The 15,578-nt window shown below is 44.7% G+C and overlaps 1 protein-coding gene across 1 annotated transcript; it reads right to left on the bottom strand.

Moving 5' to 3' along the window:
* Positions 1-764: 764 nt before the first annotated feature.
* Positions 765-15,184, bottom strand: LOC139381785 (rho-related GTP-binding protein RhoQ). Its single transcript, XM_071125542.1, has 5 exons — positions 14,669-15,184; positions 14,246-14,304; positions 3,164-3,328; positions 2,011-2,106; positions 765-1,713 (listed from the first exon to the last, which is right to left on the bottom strand). Exons 1-5 carry the CDS (start codon positions 14,808-14,810, stop codon positions 1,552-1,554), a joined length of 624 nt encoding a protein of 207 aa, XP_070981643.1. The 5' UTR covers positions 14,811-15,184; the 3' UTR covers positions 765-1,551.
* Positions 15,185-15,578: the final 394 nt, after the last annotated feature.

The following is a 15,578-nucleotide window of genomic DNA, read 5'->3' as shown; positions in this document are numbered from 1 at the left end:
TTAATGTACAGGGATAGGTATGTGGACTGTGCTCTAATGTACAGGGATAGGTATGTGGACTGTGCTCTAATGTACAGGGATAGGTATGTGGACTGTGCTTTAATGTACAGGGTTAGGTATGTGGACTGTGCTTTAATGTACAGGGTTAGGTATGTGGACTGTGCTTTAATGTACAGGGATAGGTATGTGGACTGTGCTTTAATGTACAGGGATAGGTATGTGGACTGTGCTTTAATGTACAGGGATAGGTATGTGGACTGTGCTTTAATGTACAGGGATAGGTATGTGGACTGTGCTTTAATGTACAGGGTTAGGTATGTGGACTGTGCTTTAATGTACAGGGATAGGTATGTGGACTGTGCTTTAATGTACAGGGATAGGTATGTGGACTGTGCTTTAATGTACAGGGATAGGTATGTGGACTGTGCTTTAATGTACAGGGATAGGTATGTGGACTGTGCTTTAATGTACAGGGATAGGTATGTGGACTGTGCTCTAATGTACAGGGTTAGGTATGTGGACTGTGCTCTAATGTACAGGGATAGGTATGTGGACTGTGCTTTAATGTACAGGGTTAGGTATGTGGACTGTGCTTTAATGTACAGGGATAGGTATGTGGACTGTGCTTTAATGTACAGGGTTAGGTATGTGGACTGTGCTTAATGTTGGTGCTGGAGATATGTTTGTGCCACTCTCCCCACATCCCTGTACCCCATACAGGTGTGTTAATTCAATTATTTCAGCACCATTGGGCTACTAACAAATAAATCCAACATTTTTAATATTAGCACTGCAAGCTGAGCAAGAGAAGCAGATCGTGTCCTAAAATATGGGATCATAAAAAAACTCCCCATACTAGATGGGATCAAAGTGTTTTTGTTTTTTTAAACAGTGTGCATTTCATTGGTGGTGGCTAAGGTGAGTTACCCAAAACATAATGTAAAGCACTTGGAGGCCTGATGGAAAGCGCTTTAAATAAATGCAATGCACCCATTCATTCATTTCTACAGCAGACAGAACAAAAAAATAGACATATCAGGAGTTAAATGGACACAATGATACCTCTGTTTTCTGACAGCTTGATACATATTTTTGTACAGGAAAACCATAATAAAAAAACTTAAAATAACATACTTTTGAAGGCAAATAATTTCTTGCTGAAGGGTGTTGTTGACCTGGGTATTGTGCTCCTTTGGTAGTAAAGCTGCCCCCCCCCCCCCCCTCCAACTCCAACTCCAACTCCATTGGTCGACAGCAGGAGAGACAAAACCGCTCAAGAGCCCTGAACTAAAAATAGGGTCCTCATTTGTCCATTTCGGTCCTTCAGTCGTTTTCCCCTTCTTATGACCTCTGTCTCTGTCATTCGTTCTGGTTTCTATTCAGGAGTGTATTCATCACCAAATGGAAGAAAAACAGTCTGAAACAGGGTGGGGCTACCAGATCTTGTCCAATAAAAAAAAGCTTATTTTTTTCCCCGACATGTTTTCAAACATTTTCTGTTGCATGCCCTAATGAAAATGACCCAGGTGTTATTGGACGTTCCCATCTCTCTCACGTGATGAGGCAGCAGTTGATACAGCGCGGCCCCAGTCTTCTCTTCAGGGCACCCTTCTTCCTTTTGGGGGTCAGGATAGCGATGATGGCCTCATCAAACACAGTTTTCAGTCCTTTCTGAGTGAGAGCCGAGCATTCCACGTAGACACACGCGCCAATCTGTAAGAGGAAGGGAGGGAAGGGCCAGGCTGTCACTCAAAAAACTATCAAGGAAAGGGTTAACCTTGTCCCCAGGTTGGCTTAGGGAGGAAGTCTGGTGTTAGTCTAATAACAAGGCTCAATCAACAAAATGCCCCAGATTGAAGAGATCCAAAGTTCATCATAACAGTCATAAACAATTAGTTTGATGAGGGACAACCCATCTAGTGTAGAGTAGGGTAAACCAACCACCGAATGGCCCATTTACAATCTCAATTCCTTCTGGAACCCTCTGCTGGCTCCACAGTGATTACGTACCTCCTTGGCTAGCTTCTGGCCCTGCTCTGTGGTGATGGGCTTCTCCTTCATGTCGTTCAGTTTGGCAATGGTCTTGGGGTCGTCACGAAGGTCAATCTGAAACAGGGAGCGATAACGCAACACTTCCTGTCAGGCCAGACAATCAGCAAAGCAGCCAATAGGCTGCTTCTTAAGAAACTTCTTCAGTTGGAACAAACAACTTGTTCATTTAACCATCTTCCCCATTTTCAAAAAGAGCAACTTGGGTCAGACTTCTGTAAGAAGTACTCCTCCTCCAGATTCACCATTCTTCAGCGGAGTAGAGAAAGAGACATTTCTAGAGAAATGTGGCACTTATAGTGCCAGTGCAGAATTTCCAAACACAAACCCAGTTTCTCAATTCTATAATTGTATTATTTCATATGTTCTTGTGGGTTTGGATTTAACTTCAACCACGAGACATTAGTCCCTTTATTTACTTGTATTTAAAATGCAGAGCTGACACAGTGTCTGCTCGACCACGCTGTTCCTCTCTTACTAAAACAAATTCATCCTTTACCCGGCCTACGCCCACTGATACCTGTAACAAACTCTTTCTTGAGACAAACATTCATTAACACATCTGTGGCTGTGTGCGGTATGCAGTGTGAGTTATGGTTGGACTGATAAAAAGAGCGGTGACTATCAGCTGACAGAAGGATAAATCACACGCCCACTCCAATAACCTCACCACCAATATGCCCATGTTCTATTTCTGGCGGCGGATGGACACCCACAAGTGTGGTTTGAAAAGTGTCTGGACTGATCTCTTGGAAAGTATCAGAGAGCTGTGGCACTAAATAGAAGTCAACAAATCCCAAAAAACAAAAAATGTTCCATTTGCTGTTAACCACATTTCTTTTTTAGGATTCGAAAATGTACACCTATATTTCTTTGTGCGTGTTCGCGAATTGTCTTAAGAAGAAGAGAAAAACAGAGCACAGCACATTTAAGTGGAGGTTCAGCTTTATAAATCACCCCCTCCCCTGCCAATGTGAAGTAGAGTGTGAGCTTGAGTAGGGTGGATACGGATTGAGCATATGCAAGGCTCTCTGTGAAACTCAGCATGTGGAATGGCCAGGACACAGTATAGATACAAGGTTTGGGTGTGGTGGCTGTAGCTCTTTAGGCTCACCTGAGTGCCTATGAGGAGGTATGGGACACTGGGGGCATACTCCTGCAGCTCGGTGACCCACTCTTCCCTCACATTCTGGAAACTGGCTGGGTTGACCACGGAGTAGCAGATCAGGAAGACGTCAGTCATGGGGTACGACAAAGGCCTCAAGCGGTCATAGTCCTCCTGGAAAACGTTAAGGGAGGGTAATATATAAAAGAGAGACACACACACACACACACACACACACACACGTGTAAGAGAGACACACAAGAAAGACACACACACGGGAGAGAGCGAGAGACACAGGAGAGGCACACAAGAGAGAGAGACAGACACATAGGAGAGAGAGAGAGAGAGAGAGAGAGGCGGGAGACACACACACACACAGGGGAGAGAGAAAGACACACATAGGAGAGAGAGAGGCATTCGGGGAGGGGAACAGGAGACACGGGGGAGAAAGAGAGCAACAGCCTTCCTTAGATCGTATCCACCAAGAGACAACCAAATCCTCTGAATTATTATTCATGAAATATTCAACCGTATGGAAAATGAGCTCCAAATGCAACCCATCCTTATTCTCCTCCTCACTGATGCAGAGAAGAGCAAACGTACACTGTGCTTATCTACTAGACTCCACCATGCACTGCCAAGCAACCAGGCTGTTTTATGGAAATAGTGAATACTTTTACATGAAGGGAGTGATAAGCATAGAAAAATAAGAAGAACGGAGCGGATGTGCAGATTTCTACAGACGACCTACATCCAACTGTTTATTTTTATCGCTGTCACTCTGACTGGGGCTATTGGGCATTATTTCACATTAGCAGTAGTTTACAGGAAGTACTGCGGAAGGCATCAGACTAAATTGCCATCTCCGATAGGCCTCAGTTTATTGTGTGGACCTAATCGCTAATTCACATACCGTACGCAACATGGTCGCGTTGGTGTAAATGAGATCTAGCGTTTCCTCATCACTCCCTGATAACTAATTCTGACAGGCTGTCCCACTACATCAGCCCATATGAATATTCATGAGGTGTCTGACTTTAGGAGCATCCACAGCACACCCAGATTGACCAGAGTTTATATACACGAGGGCCATACACATCCGGAATGACCAGAGTTTATACAAGTGATGTCGAGCGCACACATCAAGACTAGTTATGATATGGTGACGGGCAAGCTTGAAGAAAGGAATATATGACTTGTCTGATTAAGCTTAACAAACTAACTTAAATCAACATGCCTCAAGTCAAGACTAGACTGATGGACCATTAAGAAGTCTTGGACAACCTTGTGGTGATGCCACCATAGTGTCTGTTATTCCCACTTGTGGTGAGCGCAGTGGTTTCATGTGAATTCCCAAGTGTGTGTGTGTGTGTGTGTGTTAGAGCTAGAAGATGTGGTAGAGAAAAAAGATAGAGATACATTTCTTGAAGTGATAAACGCTAAGTTTATAACATTAATATGCGCCACAGTTTTTTGTTATTATCTTTTAAACTAATAGTTTGATGATTTTAGCCACCAATTGTCCCATTAACAATTACCCATTTTAGCAAAGTTATTTCATTTCGAACTTCACATTTCTCTGGTACAGGCTAATTATTATTACATGAGCTATATCAGCAAAATGCCTGCGATAAGTGATCGATATGGTCGGTGTCGAACATTTTCAGTTCATCTTCCCAGCTCTAGTGTGTGTGTGTGTGTGTGTGTGTGTCCTCTGTTCCCCTTATGGAGAACCCCATCCCAGTGCACTGTACTGGAACACTCCGCAGTTAACAGTAAACACAACATGTCTTGTGAAGGTGGCCAATCGCTCTCCTCCATTCCTTCATCCCCATCACATTTCAGAAAAGCTTCCACAAAGTTCCTCAGCGTGTTCAGTAAAAAAAAAAAAAACATGGAGGAAGAAGGAAGAGTAAAAATACAAGAGGGGCCAGCAAAGAGGTAAGACAGAGGAAGGAGAAGAGAAAGTAAGCGGTTAGAGGGTTTATACTGGAGATGCTAATAAAGGCAGTCAAGGCAGGGCAGATTCCAACCACTCTCCCTGTACGCGTCCTTACATTTCCATCAGGGCAAGGCTTTTTATGGCATTTCTACTTGGCTGGTATGTGATCTCAGCTGTGAGCGAGTGTGTCAAGTCAGTGACATACGAGCGTCTATAATGTCGGTGAGTCACTCCCCTTCTTCCTCGGGCCCAGCAGCTGTGTCAGAGACGCCTGTTCAGACATGACCACAGGGAGAATAGTGAGCGCAGGCACTCAACTTCATGGTCCAAACACAAAACTGGTCTGAACACTGCACTGTAAAAAGAGGTTACTGGGAATTTGACAGTTTCTTGGTTGCCAGTTGGGATTAATATTTTCCAGAAAAATCAACCAAGTTTCAATACCTGAAATAATTCATATTTAACCCAGAGTACCAGGAAATACCACAAAAATATATATATTTTCTTAATTAAAATAAATAAAAAAACATTTAAATTCGGAAGCGCCCATTTAAAGCATAACTATTTTTTACTTTTTTTAACAGGATATGGTCACTATGCCAGGGTTTTCTCATATGGACAGCAAGTACAAAACAGAGCACAGGAAATGTTATAGGCGAGTGACGTGTTTTGATAATGCAAGCCAGGGATTACAGAATAAAGTTTAAGAATTTTCCTGCTAGACAGGGGTCAAGATTTGGGGTTTCAGTGGAATTGGGACTGGATAGGAAAGCAGCCTAGGCTTTAGGACTGGATAGGAAAGCAGCCTAGGCTTTAGGACTGGATAGGAAAACAGCCTAGGCTTTAGGACTGGATAGGAAAACAGCCTAGGCTTTAGGACTGGATAGGAAAACAGCCTAGGCTTTAGGAGAAGAGAAGATGCAATTTTCCCTCATGCCTCTTCGAATTGTTAACAGATGCATATGTAGTAAATTGTGCATAGGACTATCAAATGTGTCTGTGTGAAGAGTCACTATGACAGCTAAGAGGCACGCATTGTTTGTAGGCTATACAGTGCATTTGGGAAAGTATTCAGACCCCTTTACTTTTTCCACTTTGTTACGATACAGCCTAAAATTGATTTTTTTTAAAAACATTTAATCCATCTACACACAATACCCCATAATGACAAAGTGAAAGCAGGTTCTTAGAAATTCTTCAAAATGTATAAAACCTTCAAAACCTTGAGCTCAGGTGCATCCTGTTTCCATTGATCATCTGGCCGCCCGGTCAAACTGAACAATCGGGGAAGAAGGGGCTTGGTCAGAGAGGTGACCAAGAACGTGATGGTCACTCTGGCAGAGCTCCAGAGTTCCTCTGTGGAGATGGGAGAACCTTCCAGAAGGACAACCATCTCTGCAGCACTCCACCAATCAGGCCTTTATGGTAGAGTGGCCAGAAGGAAGCACCCCCTTAGTAAAAAGGCACATGACAGCCCGCTTGGAGTTTGCTTTGCCAAAAGGCACCTAAAGGACTCAGAACATGAGAAACAAGATTCTCTGGTCTGATGAAACCAATATTTAACTCATTGGCCTGAAGGCCAAGCATTAAGTCTGGAGGAAACCTAGCACCATCTACGGTGAAGAATGGTGGTGGCAGCATCATGCTGTGGTGATCTTTTTCAGCGACAGGGATTTGGAGACTCGTCAGTATCGAGGCGAAGATGAACGAAGCAAAATACAGAGAGAGATCCTTGATGAAAACCTGCTCCAGAGCACTCAGAACTTCAGGTTCACCTTCCAACAGGACACAGACCCTAAGCACACAGCCAAGACAATGCAGAAGTGGCTTCAGGACAAGTCTCAATGTCCTTGAATGGCCTAGCCAGATCCTGGACTTGAACCCGATCAAATATCTCTGGAGAGACCTGAAAATAGCTGTGTATCAACGCTCCCCATCCAACCTGACAGAGCTTGAGAGGATCTGCAGAGAAGAATGGGAGTTGGTCCCCAAATACAGGCGTGCCACCCTTGTAGTGTCATACCCAAGAAGACTCAAAGCTGTAATCTCTGCCAAAGGTGCTTCAACAAAGTACTGTGTAAAGGGTCTGAATGCTTGTGATATCAGTTTTTTATTTTTAATATATTGCAGAAATTTCTAAAAATCTGTTTTTGCGTCGACATTATGGGGTATTGTGTGTCGATTGAAGAGAAAACTGTTCTATCCATTTTAGAATAAGGCTGTAACGTAACAAAACATGGAAAAAGTCAAAGGGTCTGAATACTTTCTGAATGCACTGTATTGTAGGGGTTTCCTGTAGGGTTTGTTAATGGCATTCGGGTCACGTGTGCAGTCCGGCAGTATCAATTATGCGTGTGCTTTGAATTGATGGTGACTTTGTGTGAAGTAAATACACTAGGCTGAGAAGGCTTCCATGCGACAAACTGTTTGGATAATGTGCCCTTCTGTTTTTTGCTAATCTGCTGGTGCACATGTGTGTATTAGTGCGAGATCGAGGAACATTTTTATTTCCCAGGTCTTTATAACACAAAAAATAATAATAATAATAATAATAATAAAAAATAAATAAATAGGGAAATGTGAAGTGTTCCCGGACAGTCCCGGGATCCAGGTTACCCATGTTTATCCCTAGTTGCCAGCTAGTTACTGAATTTCATATTACAGTACTTCGCCAAAACTGTCTGAGCATTTCCCAACACGGGATGAACCGTGTACAATAGATTGCTAGTTCAATCTGAGGTATCACATTCAAGGTGATTACATCACACGCCATACAATGGCGCTTTAGACCCATGATGGTCAATGGGGAAAGAGTTTAAAAACCATCCACCCGCAGGCTGTAGTGTTCAAATGAACATGACATGTCTAGAGCTCTCATTGGTGTTCAAAGGGGCATGACATGTCTAGCTACCTCCCATTGGGGTTCAGCTGAGTGGAGAGGAACGAGGCCCTGCGGCAGCAGCAGAGCAGATCCCATTTTACTCTCTACCCCCTGCGGGGATATCTAGGGGTCACTGGGTCATATCTCAGGGAGGGCATCGAGTCAAACTTAACAAGGCGCTGTACAAAAAAAACAAAGGGGGAGGGTAAATAGTCATAGAAGAGTGATGGAAGGATGTGCAACTGAGTGTGAGTGCAGGAGGGAGTGAGAAAATTAGGAACTGAGCAGCAACAAAAGGGAGAGAGAGCGAAGAGAACAAGTAAAGCGACCGATCCCAGGGGGACTCCATTCTGAGCCCAGTGTTGCCATGGGTACTACAACAACATATTACATCCACTTCCTGCTCCGATACACAGAAGCAATGGTATGCTAGCTTGCTATGATGAGTGCATCAGCTAGGGAGAGGATGACTGAATGAATAAAGACTCTCCATTCCATTCCTTCTATTCTTGGCCCACAATTTCAAGAGCGAAGAGATGTGATCTATACGTAACGTTTGATCTATGGAATATGCGGGCCTCCCGAGTGGCGCAGTGGTCTAAAGCCGTGCCACTAGAGATTCTGGGTTCGAGTCCAAGCTCTGTCGCAGCTGGCCGCGACCGGGAGACCCATAGGGTGGCACACAATTGGCCCAGTGGCGTCCGGGTTAGGTTTGGCCGGCAGGGAAGTCCTTGTCCCATCACGCACTAGCGACTCCTGTGGCAGACCGAGTGCAGTGCATGCTGACACAGTAGCCAGGTTTCCGACACATTGGCGCGGCTGGCTTCTGGGTTAAGTGGGCATTCTGTCAAGAAGCAGCGCGCCTTGATTGGGTTGTGTTTCGGCACGGCTCTCTACCTTCGCCTCTACCGAGTCCGTACGAGAGTTGCAGCGATGAGAGAATTGGATACCATGAAATTGGGGAGAAAAAGGGGTAAAAATAAATAAATAAATAAAAAGATTGATGGAATATACAGGTGGTGTAATAAGCAATACCCAGACAAAAACGCAGGGCAATGCAGATAGAACAGTGACACACCTTACTGTATGCTGTTGTGCTCATGTGACTGTTAATGGGTTCACATGCGACAGCACCACAATTGCTTAAAAATACATCCTCTCCTTCATCCGACTTCAACAGACCTGACAGGTGACAACAATATGGTGGAAGCTCATCCTTACGCTGGCTTTCACCTCGTCTGTTCTTCCAGATCAGAGTGATGAAGAGGCGAAGAGAATACGAATTTAAGTCAGTTGAGACAGAGCGTGTCTGCAAAGCCTTATTTTCTCTTTGAGAAAATTGTTAATCTTCCCTTATGAAACAGCTGAGGATTCTGGGAGCTTCAGATCTGCCAGGTACATAAATATTAAAAAGGGTCCTTGGAGCCAATAAAACATGTGTAATGCAGAGCAAGAGGTGGGGACTGTAGCAGGAGAGTGTGAATTGAGGGGGTTGGTGGCTGGGTTGGACAAGGTTCCTCAACAGAGGTAGAGCATTAAGTGTGTTGCACTCTTCTACATCCCCGGCCTGAGCTTCCTAGGGTTGAATTACAGGATTCCAGAGCAGATTTGCAGCGGTCCACTCCCCCCCCCCCCCCTCTCTCTCAGCCAGCCCCTCGGTCTCGCTCGCTTCCTCTTTCCCCGCCGTCTACCTCGCTTCCTCTCCATCTTTTGGTTTCCCCTCGCTCTCTGGCACTCCCTTCTTTGATCAGACGCTGGAGCTATAAAACATTACCAGCTGGCCTTGTGCTCAGCCTAAAGAAGTCAGCGGGGGTGGGGGATTGGAGGCGCTGCGTTTGAAGGGAAGTAACTCTACTCTGTGGCCTCGGCGCCCACAGTCGACATCTGGGAAACTTCTCAATTTCACAGTTCTGAACCAGCTAAAACAAAAAGGCTCTAGACATGGAATTGCAATCAAAGACAAAGGGGTAAACAAAAAGCAGTGTGAATCACAACTGAGTAGTAGATTTACAATGATTTAGTTTCCCCAAAGAACAAGTTATCGCAGCCACAGATTTATGTGGGAATGATGATTAAGTCGGTGGAAACAATAGCAACTGTAATTTGCTACACATGTACTTATATTTTATTAAATGAACAAAACATTTCTCAACCTCAAATCTATTCACTTTTCACCAGGCGGGTAATGTTTCAGTTCAAGACCCCGTTTGAAATTCACACAGATAAAAATCCGGTTGAGACGAGAGTTAACAATTCATTGCTGCATGTGACATGCCTTAGCTTCAGACCCAGCTAGGAAAAACAGAGCTAAAAGATCTTAAAAAGGAAAGAGTGAGTGAGTATATTCTCTTTCAAAAATGTGTTTCTGTGTATCACATATGGGGATTTGTCAGGACCACCAATACTCACTGAAGAACAAATCAATAGCATCTGTTGGGAGGGAGACAGACAGGTAATGTGGTGAATGAGGTGAGCGAATGAAGGAGCCACTCTCCCACCCTCTGGTCATTCTCGCTTCTTTTCTTCGCAAAGACCATTACTCTAAGCCAGGCCAACTCCAGTCCTCAGGGGCCTGATTTTCCCCAGCCCCAGCTAACACACCTGACTCCAATAATCAAGTAATCATGATCTTTAGTTAAAAATGCAATTAGTTTAAATCAGGTGTGTTGGCTAGAGATGGGGGATAAAGTGTGACACCAATCAGGCCCCTGAGGACTGGAATTGTCCAGGTCTGGTCTAAGGGCTCCCCAGCACAACTGGATCCCTGGTTTCCTGCTCACAAGTGAACCGTGAAGGATATTGTTGCCTGGCGTACGTCTTTAGACCCCGTCGAAAGGTTGAGTACTGACCAAAAGTGTTTTTGCTGTCTGTAGAAATTGTTTTTCTGTTTCTCAGTCTCCGTTGGTAGCTAGCTATTGAGACTCGGTTAGCCCATGCTGCAAGACTTTGGCTAACTAGGCTAGCTCAGAGGCAAGCTAATCTGCACGCACGGTAGCATTGCTAGCTCCCTTCTCTCATCTAGCTTAACCAACGTTCACCCGTTGCGTTAAATAGACCAACCATCTCAGCTTCACGGCTCCTTCGGTTGCAGGAGCACAATACCCGAAGGCCAACTCTGCACCCACGCGTTTCCCCTTCAGCCATCACTGAGCTAGCTAGAGCAAACCTTCATAACCATCCCAAGACAATGCAGCAATTGCTTGGGAAAAGAACATGCCCAACAGGGGCTTGACAACCCAGAGTCCTGTGAGCACTGCAAACTACTGACTATAGCAGTTCTGAGGAGGAGGCTTAAAAGAGCATCTCAATATCCCCTCCCCTCTGAGCCAACCACAAAAGCGAAGGCTCAGCCACTCATTCTCAGAGCTTTCAATGTGACCTCTTTATTGTTAGCTTATCCGGCTGAGCTACTGGAGGGGGTGGGGAAGCAACTGGACTCGGATAACCTAGATCCAGATGCGTGGGAGGAGATCACTAGGATTACAGTCCTGAACTTCTGTGCCTCCCATAGCGTCATTCAAGGCTGTGGTCGTACCATGAGCTGAGCAGTGGGAGAAAAAAAGGTACCTTGGCTGAGCTTATCCAGATTGACAAATTAAAAAGGTGGACCTCCTGGATGCCCCAATTACACCCAAGGAGTTGGGGACTACTGTCACCACAATGCGACAGAAGTGTGATATAAGTAAGAAAGAACGTGACGCAGTCAGCTTCTACCTGCCCTGCAGACCCGGGCTTCGTGGCAGGCCGTTGGTTCCAACATCTCACTCCAGTCTCACAGCTGGAAGGAGGCAACTAGCTGGCCTTGGGGGACTGAGGTCCCCAGCAATGCAGCAGTCTGCTAAGACTCAGGCTAGGCCCCTGAACCAGGCCAAACCTGTAGGTAAGCAGTCCTATGCTGCAGCAGGGTTCCGCCTTTCTAACCCTCCTAAGGAAGGTAAGGGCGCGGCCCTGGCGTCTGAGGTGGATAGAGAGCAAAGCCTACGGCTCCCTGCCCTACCTTCTCTCCTCAGGTTTACGGTTTGCCACTCCTTCCCCTCTCTGCGTTTTGCAGCAGTGGAGAGGGCTGTATTAGGACAAAAACCCTATTCTCTGTGCAGCAGCTCTCTTTGTGACCGTGCTCACATGAGAAAAATGCACCTTTTGTTCCCCCACTGGAGCCCACAGCTTTTCACCTGTAGCCTTCCCAGAAGAGACATGGTTGTCCAAGACACACATTGCGCAACTACTAGGATTGAACAAGCGCTCAGGGTGTTATGCTCTTTGCTCATTGGGTAACCACATTAGTCGCTCTTCTACAGTATCCTGCCGGATCACGGGGGCTATTAGATTTATTTATAATGGCGAGGGTCACAGCCTTGCACACTCTTGGCATTCTCCAACGGTCTTGAAGGAGTTCCCACATATGCTGAGCACTTGTTGGCTGGTTTTCCTTCACTCTGCGGTCCAACTCATCCCAAACATCTCAACTGGGTTGAGGTCGGGTTATTGTGGAGGCCATGTCATCTGATGCAGCACTCCATCACTCCCCTTCTTAGTAAAATAGCCCTTACACAGCCTGGAGGTGTGTTTTGGGTCATTGTACTGTTGAAAAACAAAATGATCGTCCCACTAAGCCCAAACCAGACGGGATGGCGTATTGCTGCTGTAGCCATGCTGGTTAAATGTGTGTGTGTGTGTGTCATCAGCAAAGCACCCCCACACCTCCTCCATGCTTCATGGTGGGAACACATGCAGAGATAATCCATTCACCTACTCTGCGTCTCACAAAGACACGGCGGTTAGAACCAAAAATCTCAAATTTGGACTCACCTGGCCAAAGGAGAGATTTCCACCGGTCTAATGTCCATTGCTCGTGTTTCTTGGTCCACACAAGTCTCCTCTTCTTGCTGGTGTCCTTTAGTGGTTTCTTTGCAGCAATTTGACCATGAAGGCCTGAGTCATGCAGTCTCCTCTGAACAGTTGATGTTGTCTGTTACATGAACTCTGAAGCATTTATTTGGGCTAAAATTTCTGAGGCTGGTAACTCTAATGAACTTATCCTCTGCAGCAGAGGTAACAATGGGTCTTCCTTTCCTGTGGCAGTCCTCCTTTCCTGTGGCAGGCCTCATGAGAGCCAGTTTCATCATAGCGCTTGATGCTTTTTGCGACTGCACTTGAAGATATTTTCAAAGTTCTTAATTTTCTGAATTGACTGACCTTCATGTCTTACAGTAATGGACTGTCGATTCGCTTTGCTTATTTGAGCTGGTCTTGCCATAACATGGACTGGGTCTTTTACCAAATAGGGCTATCTTCTGTATACCACCCCTACCTTGTCACAACACAACTGATTGGCTTAAACGCATTAAGAATGAAAGAAATCCCACAAATTAACTTAACGAGGCACAACTGTTAATTGAATGAAGCCTAGAGAGAATGCAAAGCTGTCATCAAGGCAAAGGGTCACTCCTTTAAATGAAGACAAATGAAACTTTGAAGAATCTCATAAAATATTGATTTGTTGAACACTTGTTTTTGGTTGCAACATGATTCCATGTGTTATTTTATAGTTTTGATGTCATCACTATTCTACAATGTAGAAAATATTTAAAAAATTTAACCTTGAATGAGTAGGTGTCCAAACTTTTGACTGATACTGTATATGTTACAGGACTTTGGTTTCACTAATAAATGTTTTGAAATGGAATCAAATCGGTTTCTGTCATTGTTAAATAGGATAGATGGGCTATATTGTCTGCCCATAACCAGCCTGAGTAGGCCTATAACTCCATTCCTATTCTATTCAGTTTAGAGGAATTTATCAAATTGGAAATGAGCTGTTATCAGGCTGGTTAATGCGATGCAAGCCAATCAAGGGCAGCTTCTGAGTTGCAACTCTGGCATACTGCACACTTTTCACTAAAAGGTCCGTGCTAAACAGTCTGCCACGATGAGTAAATTGTATACAGTTGATGTAATATGCTAGTATGGATATTCGGACAGCCAGTGAAAACATTCCTACTAGACACTGGACATAAGACCCCTGTTCCTCACATAATAGACCCATTGAAATGATTCGCTAGGCCTACAACCACTGTCTACCACAGACCAGACTGAAATTAGAGCAATGTGTGAAAACCACACCTGTTGCAGTTTATAGAGTCTGGTCAGAATGTCAAGCATGTGGGTGTCAACAGAGCCCCATTGGTTAACAGTGGGGGGAGCACGTGAGGATAGGTTGTGTCCTTGGATGTGGCATGCAGCCAGAGTTATAATAAACCCACTGTACCTGACCAGCTGTGTCGTACAATCCCAATAAATACTGCTTCCCGCTAACGTTGACACTCACTGCAAAGCAATGAAAAAAGGCTAGTTTAGAGAGAGAGAGAGAGAGGTCTCACCCCCTCCCTTCACCTGGAGGGAAACAAGTGGTTTTGATTACAGAAACAGATGTATTCCTATGCAATCTGAGCCAAAGGTTTTTTTAAAAAGTCAGCAAAACATTCGAGCATTACACTTCACCTAAACATTGGATTTCGGTAGACTATACAAGCAAATTGGCATATAGATTAAACTCATGCAATTGTAACTAGCCTACTGAAGGAATGATGTCAGCTTTTATAATTAACGATGGGGTCATTTGTAATGTTTCCATTCCGAGAAAACACACATATCTATATAAAATCATGACATGTTCCAAAGTCCCCCATACCTGCATAATGGTCAAACACAGTGGGTACGTACTCCTCTGGAAAGGCGTCGTTGGCATAGCTCATCAACAGACACGTTTTGCCCACAGCACCGTCACCAACCACAACGCATTTCAACATAATAGTGCCGGTTCCGTTTGCCATGATGATCTTTTGACTATCATCATCCTCCGACGCCCTGTTTTCCTGAGATGCACGGCGATCCCCACACCACAGGCATCACCAGAGTCGGAGTCCGAATGCGCGACACACGGAGACCAATGGAAATTCAATTTCTTCTCATCGCCAAGGTTCACGGTTTCCAAATGTTGGCTTACATTAGTTTCATTTCCCCTCTGCATACACAAACTGCACATACACTGTGTAGGGTACACATACAAAGTCGAAAAAGGCGTCACTCCCGTTCCCTGCCCTGTCGGTGCTGTCTTTACAAGACACCCGCTTAGAAGCCCACTGCCGAGCCTGTTCCCCAGTTCGCCCCTTGACTCTAGGTCCCTCGCCTAAATTACATCGGCACTGTAGACAAGGTGGGTTCGCTTGTTGTAGAGGCGGGGCTATACCCGAGACCAAGGGGCTTTAGAAAATAAAATCCACATATTGTGCTTAGTTTATTGATTTTAGTCTACTTTTTTTGCAATGTTCATATTGGAGTGTCTCTAAATATGCTATTTGTCATCGTTCTGACACTTGATTTGCATCTTTAGACAAGCATGTTTAGGCATATACCTTATGCATAATGGTATTCGATTTAGACTTTCTCTGTTACTTTCCTGATTCATCCAAAATTATTTTAAAACATTGCACAAAATCATTAGCTCTGACTCATAGGGATTATACTGCCCAGATCTGCATTAGCAAAGTATGACAATGTCATGATGACCTGAGGATTTAGCCTAAGTGAGAGGTCTGGGG

The sequence above is a fragment of the Oncorhynchus clarkii genome, chromosome 23 (assembly GCF_045791955.1).
Source record: "Oncorhynchus clarkii lewisi isolate Uvic-CL-2024 chromosome 23, UVic_Ocla_1.0, whole genome shotgun sequence".
NCBI classification, from domain to species: Eukaryota; Metazoa; Chordata; class Actinopteri; order Salmoniformes; family Salmonidae; genus Oncorhynchus; species Oncorhynchus clarkii.
Note: the sequence above shows the minus strand (reverse complement) of the source record. Positions and strands in the feature narration are given on the sequence as shown.